Source organism: Neofelis nebulosa, chromosome 1 (assembly GCF_028018385.1).
Source record: "Neofelis nebulosa isolate mNeoNeb1 chromosome 1, mNeoNeb1.pri, whole genome shotgun sequence".
NCBI lineage: Eukaryota > Metazoa > Chordata > Mammalia > Carnivora > Felidae > Neofelis > Neofelis nebulosa.
In genome coordinates, this window is record NC_080782.1 from 164,779,911 (window position 1) to 164,796,912 (window position 17,002).

Genomic DNA, 17,002 nt, shown 5'->3' on the forward strand with positions numbered 1-17,002 from the left:
GAAAGTAAAGTCACGATGAGATATCAGCACATATCCAGTAGAACGCCAAAACTGAAATGGCTGATAAAACCAAGTGCTAAAGACTGTGTGAGTAATTGAGTTCCCATACCCTACCAGCAGGAATACAAAATGCTATGCCCACTTTGGAAGGCAGTTTGGCAGTTTCTTAAAAAGTTAAATGTATACTAACCATATGTCTCAGCCATTCCACTCTTATATTTTCACCCTTGACTCCACCCCCAAAATGAAAACATGACCGTACAAAGACTTGTACACAAAATGTCATACTGGCTCCACTTGTCACCACCAAATGCTGGGGACGACCTAACTATCTGTCAACAGGTGCATAACATACAAAAGCAACACCACTCTGTGAACTACGGATACATGCAACTCTATGTCTGAACATCAACATTACTGTGCTGAGTGAAAGAAGCTAGAGCAAAAAAAGTACATACTTTATGACTGTGTTTGTATGATATCTCAGAAAATGAAACTAATTGATAGTAAACAAAAGCAATGCTTGTTTGGGGCTGGAGAAGCAGGGGTGGGTGGGAAGGCCAGAGTACCAAGGACGACGAGTAATCTTTAGTGGGACGTCAGGTTTGTGGAATGGTTTCCAGGATGTAGGTTGATATCAAAACCTGTCATTTTTTAAAAACCAAAAAAACAGGGGCGCCTGGGTGGTTCAGTCTGGTAAGCATCCAACTTCAGCTCAGGTCATGATCTCGCTGTTCATGGGTTGGAGCCCCACGTCAGGCTCTGTGCTGACACCTCAGAGCCTGGAGCCTGCTTCAGATTCTGTGTCTCCCTCTCTCTCTGCCCCTCCCCTGCTCACACTCTGTCTCTCAAAAATAAATAAATGTTAAAAAAATTAAAAAAAAAAAGATGTATTTGATCGCATGTCAGTTGTATTTCATTAAAACTGTTAAAAATTTTAGAAATGAATGAATATCCATGCAAAGAACTCAGAGAAATGTAACAAAAAAATATGTTCTGGATGTTTACAATAGGGACCAAAGTACTCACTCCTTTTGATGTTCAGTTTGCATGTAAGTAAACGCCAGAAGAATATCTCCTCTGGGTGGAAGAAAGCAAGGAAAATGGATTCAGAGGAAGTGAGTGGTCTGAGATGTTGATGAAAAGGTAGCTCACGAACTGCTGGAGGAGTAGCGTACATAACACACGTTCTGACAGTGTGATCAACAGCAAAACCATTAGATGTCAGTCACTGGTATCTGATGTGTTGCATTTTTGATGTTATAAGTGTATTTAATGGATAAGGATTATTCCCAATGGGATATGCTGAAAGGTAGAAAAAAAAACAGGTTATTTTTTCATGTGCCTGTAAGTTTTACAGAGTAATTTGGTCATAATACGGTTTAGTCCGTTAGTGAGAGTTAATGGACTATCCACATCCTCAATGGCCACATTTACTGTATATGACTGAAGTTGTGCTAAAAGTATATGGAAATACATATCTGTATAGGAAAATATGTATCTCTATATTTTTCTGTTGGTGTAAGTGGATACCTCTTCTCTCAGAAGAAGAGGACCCAGTTTAAAATGTACATTAAAGAAAATAATTTTTTTTCTTAGTATTTTTGAATAAGTGGAGTAGAGATCATCAAATTTAGACTCCATAGTATGATATAAAGATGTCCCATTCTTTCACTCAACACTCTTACTCAATATTTAGCAATCATTAATGTGAAACAAATAGAAAATGGAAACCTATCTTATACAAATAATGGATTTGAATATCATAGTCTACAAGAATTGCAAAAGCCTTCAATTAGCTAGTGTAGCTAAAAGTTTCCTCTATATAGGAGATGATCCATAGCTATCTATGAAAGGAAAGAAGGTCAGAGTATGGAGAGAAGGTAAGGGGAGGGAGAAGAGAGAGTAGTGTTTAAAACTATGATCCTGGGAACATGGCATCCCTAAGACATCATCATTTTTGTCAATTTTCAACATTTGTTGTTTATCTGAAATTTTAATTTAACTAGGTATCCTGTGTCTTACCTGGCAATCCTCCCTACTGCCCAGGCCTCAACCCAGCCATCCAAAAAATTTTTTTAAACTGAGTTTACTGAGCTAGTATGGTTGAGAGGCACTGATTTAAAGAATTTGCTCTAGGGATGCCTGGATGGCTCAGTTGGCTAAGTATCTGACTCTCGATTTCAGCTCAGGTCATGATATTAGGGTCTTGTGATCAAGCCCCACATCGAGCTCCTCACTGGGTGTGGAGCCTGCTTGAGACTCTCTCTTTCTCTCTTTGCTCCTCCACCCCCTTAAAAAAAAGAATTTGGTCTGAAAAATGTTTGGTGTGTGTGTGAATGCCCAAGTGCACGTGTGTGCTCTTAATAACAGGTCTACACACATTAGGAGAGGCGTAAGGAGTTAAGAGCATTCCCTGGAAAATTCCCAGTGATAACCTGAATATTTTGTTAATTATTTCAAAAATAGCAATGTAATTATTAGGCCTTGTACCAGGCCCCGTGTTAGGTGTTGGGGACACGGTCTAAAATAGGAGACTGGTATGTGTCACTAAGGTGGTATCTAAATAAGACCATGAGAATATATTATGGTATAATGGGAAGAGAAAACTCTTCTTTATTTCAAATCTTTCTATTCCAATAATAAAGAGCCAGAATAGGAAAAATGCCTTTAACACTGCATTTCTAAGGTACACTGTAGCATATCTTGTAGAAACTAACCATTCTCAGTGCACACGCATCACAAGAGTATTCACTAAGATTGGTTCACTAAGAGGAACCAATCTGTAGTGTAACGCTAGAGCACCTGTGAAGCAGGACACATGACTGGAACACAGATCTACAATCAACCACCATGAATAAGGGCACTGGGTTGGGGCTAGGGATGATGCATGTCCTGTATCAGAATGTTTACGCTTCATTTGGAACAATGGCCAAAGCATAATAAAGAACTAGAGGTCAACACATAAAAGTATCTAATGACACAGTGCTGAACTATTTAATTCTGGTGTGGAAAGATGATTATGGCGTCAATGTTGATCTTGACTGTGGGGAGTAGCGGGCATAGAGAACAGATTATTCTGAATCTACACTTGCTCCAACTACACCTCTCTCTCACTGGGACGAGACCAGTCAAATTTTTAATAGACCATGTAATGACTCCTTTTAAAAGGTTTTTTCTTGACAATTCTATAAAAGCCAAGCTTGAAATGATGGGTAGGACATCTCTCATGGATGTCATCATAATCAGATTGGGAAAAAAGTCACATCGCCCCTTATCTCTAACCATCTGACTGCTGAGATACTTCAAATTATTCCTATTAATGTATTTTCCTCTTGAATCCCTCACTAGGCGCATTGATAATTTTCAGGTCATTCTGTAGGGCTCCTTTTTCTGCAGATTTCATTGTTTTGAATATATTATGAGTTCCTTCCTAATATAACTTATCCTATCTCTCCGGTTATGGAGAGAGTAGACGACGCACTATACAGAAATATGTTGGGACTTTGTGTCATAAATGGAGAGATTTGTAAGAATACTGAAGTTTAAAAATATGTTATCATCACCATATTTTTGAAAACTATTAATTCCTTAAAACTATGGGTTTCCGAACAATAAGACAAATTGCTTTTATTCTAAAGTTAAATACATTCTGCTCAAGGTAGAAATATTTATTTCATATAATATAAATATTTGCTTACTGAAATACCACAAAGTAAGTTTTCAAGTTTAGTAATTGGGTCTTGCAATAACATAGGTATAGTATATTCAAGTGAGTATATTGTGGAAAGACCACAAAGTGGGTCAGCTCTAACTGTAAGTTACTTCGTTAAAAATAGCGTCTCCCCTAAACATAGATCATCTGTAGAGTCTACTGTGATTTGGTATTTTTATTCCTAAATACATTCCTACTGCATAAATTGATTCTCCACCCGTATGGTATCGCAGAAATTGCCTTTAGTTAAAGCATTTCAAAGAACAGGAAAAAAAAATCAAATGAAGCTATTTCTTAAATCAATATGGGAGTACAAATCCAGTCACTGTTGTATAGTTATCAAATAACTCGAAATTTTGGAGAATGGCTCATGGTATTTTGGAGGGAGTGAGAGAGAATATTATTATACTGTGGCCAAGGCAAGCCGGAATCACTGTCTCATACTAAAGTCTATAAGGTTGCCCTAAAATGGAAATATCTTGGCATAATTAAAACACGCATTTTCAGCTGGTTAGATACTGACAACTCTTTCGGCCCACTAATCAATCTTGTATAGGATACCATTGAATACTACAACTTGGACACAAAATTCAGAGCTCAAGTATAAAACTATACAGAAAACTAAAACAGTATTCATTCATGTCTTAGTTTATTCAACGCCTAGTGGCTGGCCACCTGTTACGTGCACACAATAAAAGGTTTTCCTTAAGAGAGCTTGTATCCCCTGGGCACGGCAGAGGTTAAAGCATCCTGGCAATGTGCCGAGACTCATGAAAAGGTGGGTGCAGGGGTGTTAGGGGGGCAGTGTCCTGGTTTGCCAGGGGGCAGTCCCAGTTTATACCTGTATTCCTGTCAAAATTATTAATTGTTCCCCATTTCACTATAAAACATGCCTAGGTTTAATCAAGAGGCTATGCGGTCACCCTTGTCATTGGCAACAGCAAATACTAGATTTTAGAATGATTCTGCCTGTGGTATCCTGCTCCATAGACTAGGGTTAGGTTTCTACATTTAGTGTGTATGATGACGTTCAAATAACCTCATGTCCACTATTTACTCATCAGACCCTCAATGTGAAGGTGAGAGGAGTCATGGTGCTGAGTCAACACAACATTTGAGGTTGAATTACTCATATCCAGAAGGATGACTACTTATGGACTGAATGTGTTGCCCCGCCCTCCAAAATTCACATTTTCAATCCCTGATATTGAAATTTGATGTATTTGATGACTGTATTTGTCAAGAGAGCCTTTAGGAAGGAATTAAGGTTAGACGAGGTCATAAGGGTGGAGTCCTAATTCAATAGGATTTGTGTCCTTATAAGTAAAGACACCAGAGAGCATTCTTCCTGTTTCTTTTTCTCTGTGACTGATTCTCACTGTCTCGTTCTGTTTGTGTGCACGCTTCCCGGAAAGGCATCGGGAGTTCACAGCAAGAAGGCAGCTGTCTGCCATCTTAGGGAAGAGCCCTCACCAGACACCTCCCCCCCCCCCCCCCCCGGCCGCTGCCATCTTGATCTTGGATTTCCAGTCTCTGGGACTGTGAGAAAATCAGTATCTGTTGTTTAAGCCACCAGCCTGTGGTGTTCTGTGATGGGAGCTCCACAGACCACTGCAGTGACCGACTGCTTGCACGGTTATGCTGAAGGGCCCCCAGCTCAACCAGGGTATCTGGAATCTCTTTAGCTAGTCTCAGCCAAGCAAGAAAATGGAAAGAATGGTTGAGAAATAGAAATTTAAGTTATGCATATGGAATTCTGGGCATTTAACTCAGCAAAGCAAGATAATCAGATTTGGGATTTCAATTCCTTTGGAATTGAGTATCTCTGGACTTCAATTTACAGGATGCATTAATCTTTGAACTTTTATTTCTCCCTGGGAACTTAATAATGGAAGAAAATGTAGAGTCAAATTTGGGGAATATCTAGGCTACTGGTGATTTATTGTCTGAGTCACTCTTTTGTTTTATTTTGATATTTTCATCTAGTCCAGTTGTAGCATCTCTGGGAGACTCAGTTGGACACCGTGTCTAGACAGGGTTTGCAACAGAAAATAAAATGCACTTACAGCCATGAATATAGAGTGCCCTTGACGTCAATTAAAGTAATGCACTCTTGGCCCACTTCAGAATCTTTGGGTGCAAAATCTATACTGCTTATCAGGTGCCCCAGAAGTGGACCCAGAGAACCAGTGGGGTGCTCATGATGATGGGAGAGAGGATGGGTTGAAGGACTGGATGTCCCCTCAGGGGAACAGCCACACCCCAGGTTGGTGACAGGCTCACTGGAGGAATCTAACGTCCCAGCAAACAAAATGCCACAGAGATTCACAGAGGAAGCTTCCTCTTCTTTTCTTCTGTCTCCTTACGGATCGAGGTGGGATGATCCTCTGGCCACCCAATCCTGCACACTTCCTGAGGGAGGTGCAGTGACAGACCAATCGGACTGGCAATTTTGGTGAGAAAAACACATAGCATCCTCAGCTGCTAACAAGCAAACTGCTCGCAAAGACTGTTGGTGGTTTTCCTCAGTTTCTCCAAGCAGCCAGGCTTCCCTGAACAGCCTCCCTCATGGGAGAGTCCAACTGGGCCCACACTGTCTCTAACTGAGGGGTCAGGCTGCTAATCCTGGGTTGGCCCTATTAGTGGGCACGTCTGTCTCTTTCACCTAGCGCCGTCTACGAAAAGTGATATTTTGACCATTTTCTCTTCTCATCTCGGTCAAAAATTGGATAAGGAAAATGATGCTATTGATTGGGTCCCCTCAAAGATCCCAATGATGCCCTGAGGTTCTCTGTAGACTCCTGAATTGTTGAGGTCGCTCAGATATAATCAGTGAAAACTATACATACTAATGGTCACATTAAAAACCACTGTTGTTGTATAAACAGAATTAAATAGTTTATTAAGTAATGTAACGAGCACCTTGTAAGTAAATATTTAAAACTGGTTTGGCCCTGGAAAGCAACGTCACCTTGTGATTATGTTCTGCCTGACATCACTTACAACTAAAAACATTAAGATATATCAGTGGAGGGAACTGGGGAAGCCCAGGTAAATCAAGTCATAAATAACAAGATTCAGAATTCTGGGACTGAATTTTTTACTGCACTCCCCAAATTATATTAGAGATGTAACAGAATTGTCAAAACATTGAATGCATGCCGAATGTAGCTTCGTGTCTATTTTCCTGAAGCAGCAATAATGACTCTGATCCCATCAGTTTCTTATTGGATGCTTCCTCAAGTGGAAATGTTTGAAAGATTATTTTAGGCTGGTCGGTTGGGGGTATTGTTTCCAAGGTCTTGTTAGAAAGTTGTAAAATGTTCCTGTTTTTGCTTTCTTGCTATTTTATTTACTTACTTATTTATTTGCTATTTATTTATATTTGTGTGAGAGAGAGAGAGAGAGAGAGAGAGCACACACAAGAAGGGGAGGGGGGCAGAGGGAGTGAGACAGAGTCTCAAGCAGGCTCTATGCTCAGTGCAGACCCCCGCTCAGGGCTTGATCCCACGACCCTGGGATCATGACCTGGGAAGAAACCAAGAGTCCGATGCTAAACTGATTGTGCCACCCGGGTGCCCCCTCTTTTGTTATTTTAAGTGAAACTGTGCAGTTCTCTGTTTCCAAGGAGAAACGGAGCTTCCAAGGAGCTTTCCTACTGTCTCGGAGCTCCTTTTCCAGAGGCCCTGACTGATGCTCCCATACTGCCTTCACCAGCCGCATGCTGCCGTTGCATGGATACGCAAGGTCGCTGGGGAGGGTGGGAAACTCGGTGAAATTAACTGGATCAGTTTTCAGGAAACAGAGCAAAGAAAATCCAGAGTGCAGGGCTCTCTGCAGGGCTGAAATTTAGAAATCTCCAGGGATTTACTCTCCCTACTGAGGTAGAGGTGCTTCTGCCTGTGACTGCTGATGACAATGAAGCACGAAGAGGATGCACAGCATGCGGTAGTGGAAGACGTGGATGGGAACATGGCCAATGTCAGTACAAGACCGGTACCGGGGAGAGGCTAAAAACAGTGTCAGGGATGAGAGGTGCAAGCCGGCCCCTAACTCTTGGGACCTGAATTTTCTGGGCTACAAATCAGGATGCGACCACCAGTGCGAGTCATAGGGGTGTGGTGAGGATGTGCTTGGTGATGGCCCGTGCCTACTCAGGGCTGATAAACGCCCTCCAGGCACATTTACATCAAAGCCGGAAATTAGCAATGGCATAATGACTAATATCTGTGTGATGAGAGGAGTTGTCTCAAAAGGTTATTATGAGGAGCAGAATAATGAGTGCAAAGTGTAGATTTGGAGCTTCACCCATTGGGCACCAGTCACACACGGGGAGGATGCCCATGCTGCCACTGGTGACAGTGACTTCCCATCCTGATGACATCGATACAGTAAAATGCTCCAATAACACAAAAATGGGAGGTTATATAAGGAAGAGATAAAAATGAATGAACGGGTGAATGAATGCTGTCCTGGGAGAACACGTGATGCACAAGAGCAGAATTACAGATCTGAGCCAGATTACAGAAGCAGCAAAGCAAACATCAGTCACCTCTCCCTACCTGCTCCCTTTCTATGGAAACTTTCCCCCAGCTCCACCGGAAGGGGGTGCATGGGACTAGATAAAGGGTCAGCTGCCTTTGGGCACAAGCCACTCACCCCATTTCCTGCCAGCACGGTTGTCTGGAACAGCCCCCCTCACCCATTTGTGCCCACGCAGTCTGGGGCTGTGTGGGGCCACATGCAGGGCTGAGCTATCACAGCAGTGACCGTGTGGCCCGCATGCCTACGACAGTTACCATTTGGTTCTTTATAGAAAAAGTCTTCAGGTGCCCAGAGTAGATTACGGGAGACGTTACGATTCATAATCCACTGAGGAGCACAACAGACTCCCCGCAAGAATATAAATTGAAATGGCTTCTAGAACCTGTGACTTCCACTTCCCTTTCCTGATTCACATTTCATTGAAGAACAACACATCCCCTCCTCCCAAACTCCACAAAGCCAACCCTGTGGATCGGCTTTAGCAGGAAGAACACAGTAAGCCTTGGCAAAATTAAGCCTGAAGAAAAGATGTCTTTTTCCAGTTAAAGCTCTGGGAACATTGAATAGCTCACGTTTCTATTAAAGACCATCGACAGTAACTGGCAGCACTTGGCGGAACGAGGGGAACTTTTACAAGGTTCCCGACTCAGACCCACAGTTCTCGTGACTGTTCACTGGGCAGCCGCCACCCGTGAATTTAATCCAAGAAACTGAAGTGTGGCTCGCTTCATCCCTCTCCCTGCGCCCGATTTCGTATCACGGCCGTGTTCCTTCACAGCCTGACTGTTGGGCAACGACGGGGTCATTTAAACAAGTAGATGATTCAGACTATTTCTAAGAGGGATCTCATCCAGCCACAGTGTCAGAGCACAGATCTGAGGGCGTGCTTCTCGCCGACAAGTCCTTCTGAGTCTTTTCCAAACAAAGTCACCTCTTCAAACGGCCAACCCTGGAGTGATGCCGTCCCACTGTCCCCTGCTGACCACAAATGAGTCCACAGATGAATGAGGGGCTACAGCCCTCAAGCTTGCCACCCCACATCCAGAGCTAGATTCCAACACATTTCCCTCCTGTATCTGGAAGAAGATGAAAACATAGAGGCTAGTGCTCCGAGGAGGGCAGAGATTCATGCCACTAAAGTCTGGCACGCGCCTGGATTTCTGCTGGACAGCGGGATTAGTTGCAATGTCCCAAGCACACAGGGCATTAAAGAAAGCTCTGGAGAATGATGGCAGGGCACCTGAGAAGGTACAAGGTACCATTGCTCTAAGGACTCCTCAAAACAATTTCCTCAGCATTGCCTCATACTATTCTTCCCTTGATTCTAGAATTTGGAAAATAAAAATGATGGTATTATATTATTCAACGCACTGAACTCACATATACTTACTGGGGAGAGAGGAGATAATAGAAGTTTATACGCACAGGCATAGCTATGAAAAATTCTTTTTTTTAACTTTTTAATTAATTTTTAAATGTTTATTTCTGAGGGGGGGGGGCGCATGAGCTGGGGAGGGAGAGATGGAGAGGGAGACACAGTATCTGAAGGAGGCTCCAAGCTCTGAGCTGTCAGCACAGACCTCGACGCGGGGTTTGAACCCACAGACAGGTGGGATCATGACCTGAGCTGGAGCTGGATCCTTGCGCGTTCTCCCTTTAAGAGTATATGGGCGTCGTTCTGGCACTGGCTACTATCAATGGCCTCTCCCAGGGGGAAAGATCTGGGTTGGTTGGCAACTGTTTGACCAAAAAAAATGCAAGGGCAGGGATGTGCCCCTAGTTCCAGGCCCCGCTGCTAGGACAACTTCAAGCTTCCTTTCTTGCCCCAGGAAGTGTGAGCTGTTGACTAAGAGGTCTGAATGATTCTGCTGGAGAAGCAGCGAGGCCCTAGACATGTGAGCGAAGAAGCTGTCAGCCTGGCTAACATGATCATCTTCTACCTGGCAGTAGCTTCTAGAAAGACCCCTAGCAAGAACTGCCCAACTGAGCCCAGTTAACCCACAGAACCAGGAGAAATAATGAATTGTCGTTCTATGCCACGAAGCTTTGGAGTGGTCTGATACACCGCAACAGATAAACCGAGCAGGAAGTGCACACATTCGGGGCGCCTGGGTGGCTCAGTCGGTTAAGCATCTGACTTCGGCCCAGGTCATGATCGCATGGCTTGTGAGTTCGAGCCCCACGTCAGGCTCCAGAGCCTGGAGCCTGCTTCAGAATCTGTGTCTCCCTCTCTCTCTGCCCCTCCCCTGCTCACGTTATCTCTCAAAAATAAATAAATGTTAAAAAAAATTTTTTTAATAAAAAAAAAAGTAGACACATTCCCACTCTTTGTTGTGTGTTGTATAGTACCTCCTATGAGCAGAACAATTCTCCACCGTATTCCTTGCTCCACCTTGGCTTTGGCCAAGGCACTGACTGAAAGCAAGGAATATAAGGTAGTGACAAAAACCACAGCTGGACAGAAGCTGTAACAGCCACTTAGACCTTTTCTCTTCCTCCTCTGACACAGAAAGGGCACGTCCTATGTCTCAGCTCTTCCTGGGGCCCATCATGAAAAGGAGCCCCTGGTCAGAGCTGGTCAGAGCTCAGGTGTGCTACATCTAAATCACAGTCAGAGGAGGGCAAGCGAGAGATAAACCTTTGCTGTTGCAAGCCACGGACGTGGGGTTATATGCTCGTGAGAGCAAGCCCTTTGTAATGCCATCTGAACAGTCTCACAAACCAGAGAACCAGACCAACATCAGGGAAAGTCACTGAGACAGAAAAGCACACAAGATCTTTCCCGTTCAGTTTCACAGAGGGTGACTGGCATTCTGCTAGAGCCCAGGCACGCAGTGACACTGGTGCCCCATCCAAGGAGCCTATGGCCCGGCGAGGGCTCACTACTTAAGTTTATTTTCTGTAAAGGGTCAGAGAGTAAATGTTTTAGGCTGTTGTTTGCCAAGAGACAAGATTGAGGATAGTACGTGGCTATGCATGGAACCATTTAAAATGTAAAGGACACTTTTAGCTCTCAGGCCATATGAAAGTAGGGGACACGATCTGGCCTAGGAGCTGTAATTTGCTGGCCTCTGGTCTAGTGGTTGACGTTGGCTACATGAGGGGCTATTTCCAGGGTGCATATAATAAGTGTATTACACGAGCCCTTCCTGAAGCTTAGAGTAAGAGACACAAACCAATCTGAGATTTTATGAACCATTTTCTGAAGGAAAGAAAGCCTGAGTGGATCTTGAATATCCACTAAATGCTGCTGAGTAAATGTACAAAAAGGTAGAAAGGATGAGTTTTTGAAACCACAGGTTATGTGCACATAAACTGTATTTCCTTCCATTAACACAAGAGTATTTTATAAGAAGAACAAGCACCCAAAACTTCCCAATATAACTTGTCCAGGTTTGCTACATATAGACACCGGAGGGACACTCTACAAACACAGATATCCTAGCCAGCCTCGACTGCCATCACAAAATACCACAGACTGGGCAGCTAACCAAAAAAAAAAAAAAAACCAAAACAAAAACAAAGTTTATTTTCTCATAGTTCTAGAGTCTGGGAAGTTCAAGATCAAGGTGTCAGCCAACTTAGTTTCTACTGAGGTCTCCTCTTGGCTTGCAGAAAGCCGCCTTCTTACTGTGTCCACCAAGAGTATCCTCTCTGATGACTCTTCTTATAAGGACACCAATCCTATCAGATCAGGGCCCCAATGCCAGTTTCATTCTGAAAACACTGATTAGATACTTGTAATGCACAGGAACTGTTACTGAATATGAGATGGTCCCCACCTAGAAGCCCTGGGACATGTGAAATGCTGTACTTTAATTTTTTTAATGTTTTTATTTATTTTTGAGAAAGAGAGACAGAGCATGAGCAGGGGACGAACAGAGAGAGAGGGAGGCACAGAATTTGAAGCAGATTCCTGGCTGTGAGCTGTCAGCATAGAGCCTGACGCGGGGCTCAAACTCACAGACTGTGAGATCGTGACCTGAGCCAAAGTCAGATGCCCAACCAACTAAGCCACCCATGCGCCCCTGTACTTAATTTTAAAAAATATTCATCTCCTTTGCTTTTATGCTCTTTTCATAGAGATAAACTCAACTCCTGGTTGAGTCTATATGTCAAACTAGACTTGGGAGAATACAAAGAACAAAGGTAAAAACCATTTTCCAATCATTCTATTATATGCTATAGTCTACACACACGCGCGCACACGCATGCACAGACTCATGCACACACACATTCACACACACACACAGCCATGGTCACCACCCTCCTCTGGGGGGGTAGGGCAATTCAAATAGCTGCTTATTTTAGTCAGCTGCCTCCTCACGCTGGTGGCTCAAGTGGAAATTCTAGACAACAAAGTGTTACATCGCTTTTCTTAAATGAATGTTTTGTCAAATGGATTTTCCATACTAGTTAATTGGTTGGTTTAAAACATAAATGCTAGATTTTATTCTTGTAATATTGATAATATTTTATGCCAATGTCATTTAAAAATTTCACCTTTTTTATACAGGATTACCAATTTCCCTTCCTTCCTTCCTTCCTTCCTTCCTTCCTTCCTTCCTTCCTTCCTGTCTTTATTTCTTTCTCTCTCTCTCCCTTTCTTTTCTTTCCTTTTCTTTCTTTCTTTCTTTCTTTCTTTCTTTCTTTCTTTCTTTCTTTCTTTCTTTCTTTCTTTCTTTCTTTCTTTCCCTCTATTATTTTTTAACTGCCTAAAAACATAGTCCTTATTTCACCAGTGGCTGTGTTCCAATAAAACTTTATTTACAAAAATAGGTGGTGGGCTAGATTTGTCCCATGAGTGTAGTTGGCCAACCCCTGATCTAAAAAATATTTTGTTCATAGACATAGAGGAGAAAATAATCACACATATATGTTCTTTTAAGTAAAAATTGTTAGGTAAACATTATACACACCAATTTTAGAAATCTTTAACGGCAAGGAAATCCCCTAATTTAAGGTTTGTGGTTTGTGGAAACCATGAAAATGGTTTCCAAGGTATCAAAGTTTAGTAACTTTTACAAAAGCTTGGTCAGTGTATTTCATTGTTTCCCGGAGTGTTTTGTTTACTCAAGCTGGAAGAATATACTTAAACCTTGAACAATACAGGTTTGACCTGTGTGGGTCCACTTACATGCAGATTGTTTTAGATAAATACGGTACAGAAATGTAAATGTGTTTTCCCTTCCTTATGGTTTTTCTCAATAACATTTTCTTTTTGCTACCTTACCTTATCGTAAGAATATATTATATAATGCATATAACTAACAAAATACGTGTTAATCCACTGTTTCTGTTATCAGTAAGGCTTCTGGTCAACAGTAGGCTGTTAGTAGGTAGGTTGTGGAGGAATCAAAAGTTACATGTGGGGTTCCAAGTGCTTGGGTAGAGGCGTTCCTAACCCAATCCCCCACTGTTCAAAGAGTCAACTTATATCAGGGCGCCTGGGTGGCTCAGTCAGTTAAGCGTCTGACTTCGGCTCAGGTCATGATCTCACAGTCCGTGAGTTCGAGCCCCGCATCGGGCTCTTTGCTGACAGATCAGAGCCTGGAGCCTGCGTCAGATTCTGTGTCTCCCTCTCTTTCTGCCCCTCCTCTGCTCATACTCTATCTCTCTCTGTCTCTCAAAAATAAATAAAGAAAAAAAAAAAAAGAGTCAGGGGCGCCTGGGTGGCGCAGTCGGTTAAGCGTCTGACTTCAGCCAGGTCACGATCTCGCGGTCCGTGAGTTCGAGCCCCGCGTCAGGCTCTGGGCTGATGGCTCGGAGCCTGGAGCCTGTTTCCGATTCTGTGTCTCCCTCTCTCTCTGCCCCTCCCCCGTTCATGCTCTGTCTCTCTCTGTCCCAAAAATAAATAAAAAACGTTGAAAAACAAAATTAAAAAAAAAAAAGAGTCAATTGTATAAACAGTAAAATCAATGCCTGAAAGAGAGAACAAAACAGAAGATCCTTGCGACAGTCTGGTCAGAATGCAGGGCTAAGCAGTACATACAATGTCTCAAGAGCAGAATTTACCTTGACAGGAAATCCGAGAAGGAAAGGCGAACAGGGTATCCATATCGGATAATCTTCACCATGTCCAGGACTCCGATATATTGTAGTTGAGCAGATACATAAAAATTATCAAAGGTATCTGGCAGCCTTGAGTTATTGGGCTTGATGCAATGAACAAAGTGGGGCGTGCGCTTCTGAAGTTTTCCAATAATATCTGCTAGAGATTTCTAAGGAGAGAAGCAAAACACAACTGATTCTCCAAAGAAGACACTGCCTGAAAATATAAAGAGTTTATCTTCAACCCACAACTCTTTTATTTAGTCTGAATTCTCCGTGGTGTGTGTGTGTCTGTGTGTGAGTGCTTACTGGTTTCCAAGCGGTCAAAAATGGGGTGGGGGTGGGGGAATGATGCAGAAACCCTCTACAGTTGATAAGATCTAAATCTAAATTTTGGAAAACCGAAAAGTCCACTAACCCTGAGTTGTGATGCAATCGTGACTGGACCTCCCCATTCTAGTCTTTGAAGAAACGAAGAAGTTCCTTTCTTTTTTAATAACTGTAATGAAAATAAAAAGAAAGAAAGGGTGAGCGGATTTATTTACGTAAGTATGTATTGACTAATTTTTAATTGTAGTTGACATTAGTTTCAGGTGTACAACATAGGGAGCGATCTTAGTAGTATTTAACTAAATTGCATTTACAAGAAAAAATTTACCCTCCCATCCACGTAAATTCACTCAGACTGTACAAATCAGTACCAAATGAGTTTTCTGCGATGGTACTGTGAATTGGGGAAATTGAAACTGCACGTAAAAGAACACCATTCCTGCCAGCTTTTCAAGTACACAGAAGTTGTCGTCCTGTATCTATTTTAATTTTGAGAGTAAACATCGACCCTGCCTTGCTGGGTAGCACAGTCCGCGCATCTGGGAGCCCTGGGTGTATCATCACTATGCGTGTTCATCACGAAGCAGCAGGCTTACCACCAACCCAAAGGATACTATTTTATGCTATAAAGGTTTGATGTTCTAACAAGCACTGGTTTATTCCCTTAAGCTTAACCACAATCAATTTCTTCCCATTCCTCCTCTTTTTTTTTTTTTAACTACTAAAAGGAGTTAGTAAATTATCTGTCTGAAAAATGGCAACAATTTGTGTTTTCCTGGATGAGTAATTATATACGGCTCTTAAAAGAAAAAAAAATCATATGTAGCAAAGATTAAATGATAATGGAGATAAAAGAAGTCAGTGGAAATGGAGCCAGTGGGTAAAGAAATAAAGGGCAGAAGGTAATTAATTAAACTCCACCAGGGGTTAAAAGGAACCGCAGCCACTAATGTACCATTTGCATTTCACAAAATCACGCAGACTCAGACCAACGTATCTATACATCCCAAATCATTTATGTTACAATAAAGAGGTCTTGGTAGGAGAAGAGAGCCTGATAAAAGACTCTTGTCAATGTGGTGCTATTGCTACCATGACAGCAGCTGATTTCCTCCCGTTGACATGAACTGTCAGGCTGGAATGACCCATTGTAACTGACAAGGGAATGTAAAAGGAAGCAATTGGTCCAAAATCAACCGGTTTTCTCCAAACACAAAGCCAAGTGTGATGCTCAGTTAAACAGTGGTAGAGCCCTACGCTGCCAGTCACAGGGCTGGACGTGCAGAGATGCAGCCAGTATGAAGGGAAGTGAGGAATGGAACACTTAAGGAAGAATCGTAATAAATAAATCTCCATCCCTTGAAACTGAACGCTCAATTTCCCTTTCTGGGTGGAGGAACTACTGTGAATTATCTTCGTTTTGCAGTCCTTTAGGGAAAAGACTAATGGCATCTATGCCTGGTAATGTTTAATAATTAAGGTTAAAAATTACAGTGTAGAGGTGGGTGGTGATTTCTTGCTCTCGATTTCCAGCATGATTGAGGAAGGAAGGGCCAGAAGGTTCAGTGAAACCCTCAGGAGTAGAGATCTTCCTTACAAAGAGTAATCCTTTGTCTTTTTTATGTAAAAAATGCCATTTTGTATGCAGTGAGATTGAATTCCTGTGATCACACAGGGCAGAAATGACTATATCGGAGGATCTCTAATTGTAGGGTCCACTGGCTAAACACACACACACACACACACACACACACACTTATTTCTAATATGTTATATACATCTTGCCAATCTTCTAAAATAGAGCTGATTCTAATTATGCTTTCATTTTAATTGGTAAGTTAAGTGCATTCTAACAATCTACAACAACCGAATTTCTAAAACCGATTGTCCTGGACAGCTTCCCAAACAGATTTCCCCTCTCTGCAGTTTTGATGGAGACAAGCAAAACAAACCAGGCTACCGTCAGGCACTGAGTCCTTAAAGTTGCCACATTTCCTACCTGTTTCCTATCCATTTGAAACATCCCTGCTGAATTTTTACTTCCATGGTACAAACAGAACCTCTATGTTGTGAGTGTAACTGCACGTGTGGAGGGCAAGTCCACACTGGAAGTGAGGATGATAAGAAAGTACGTTTGAAATCTACAAAGTCTACAAATATTCCAGCACCTGAGAAATACACAAGGTCTGTAAGAGAAACCACAATGTACTGTTTGGAGACCTGAAGCCTCAGCAGTGATTAATGTCAACAGAATAAGGTAGCTAAGTTTCTTCCCCGGAAGGCTAACGTTGCTACAGTCACTCCCCATTCGTCAGAGGGACAGTCACAGAGACGAGGCATAAACAGGATGTTGCAGAGACA

General features: G+C 42.4%; 1 protein-coding gene across 2 annotated transcripts in view; it reads right to left on the reverse strand.

Annotated features, from left to right (window-relative positions):
* The window catches only part of MYO16 (myosin XVI), a 616,506-nt gene that overhangs the window by 126,381 nt on the left and 473,123 nt on the right, over nt 1-17,002 (reverse strand). For both annotated transcript variants that reach the window (XM_058742988.1, XM_058742979.1), the window contains exons 26-27: nt 14,730-14,810; nt 14,276-14,481 (exon numbers count right to left, since the gene is read on the reverse strand). In XM_058742988.1, the coding sequence (XP_058598971.1) occupies nt 14,276-14,481; nt 14,730-14,810 (287 nt within the window). The remainder of the gene's footprint in view (nt 1-14,275; nt 14,482-14,729; nt 14,811-17,002) is intronic.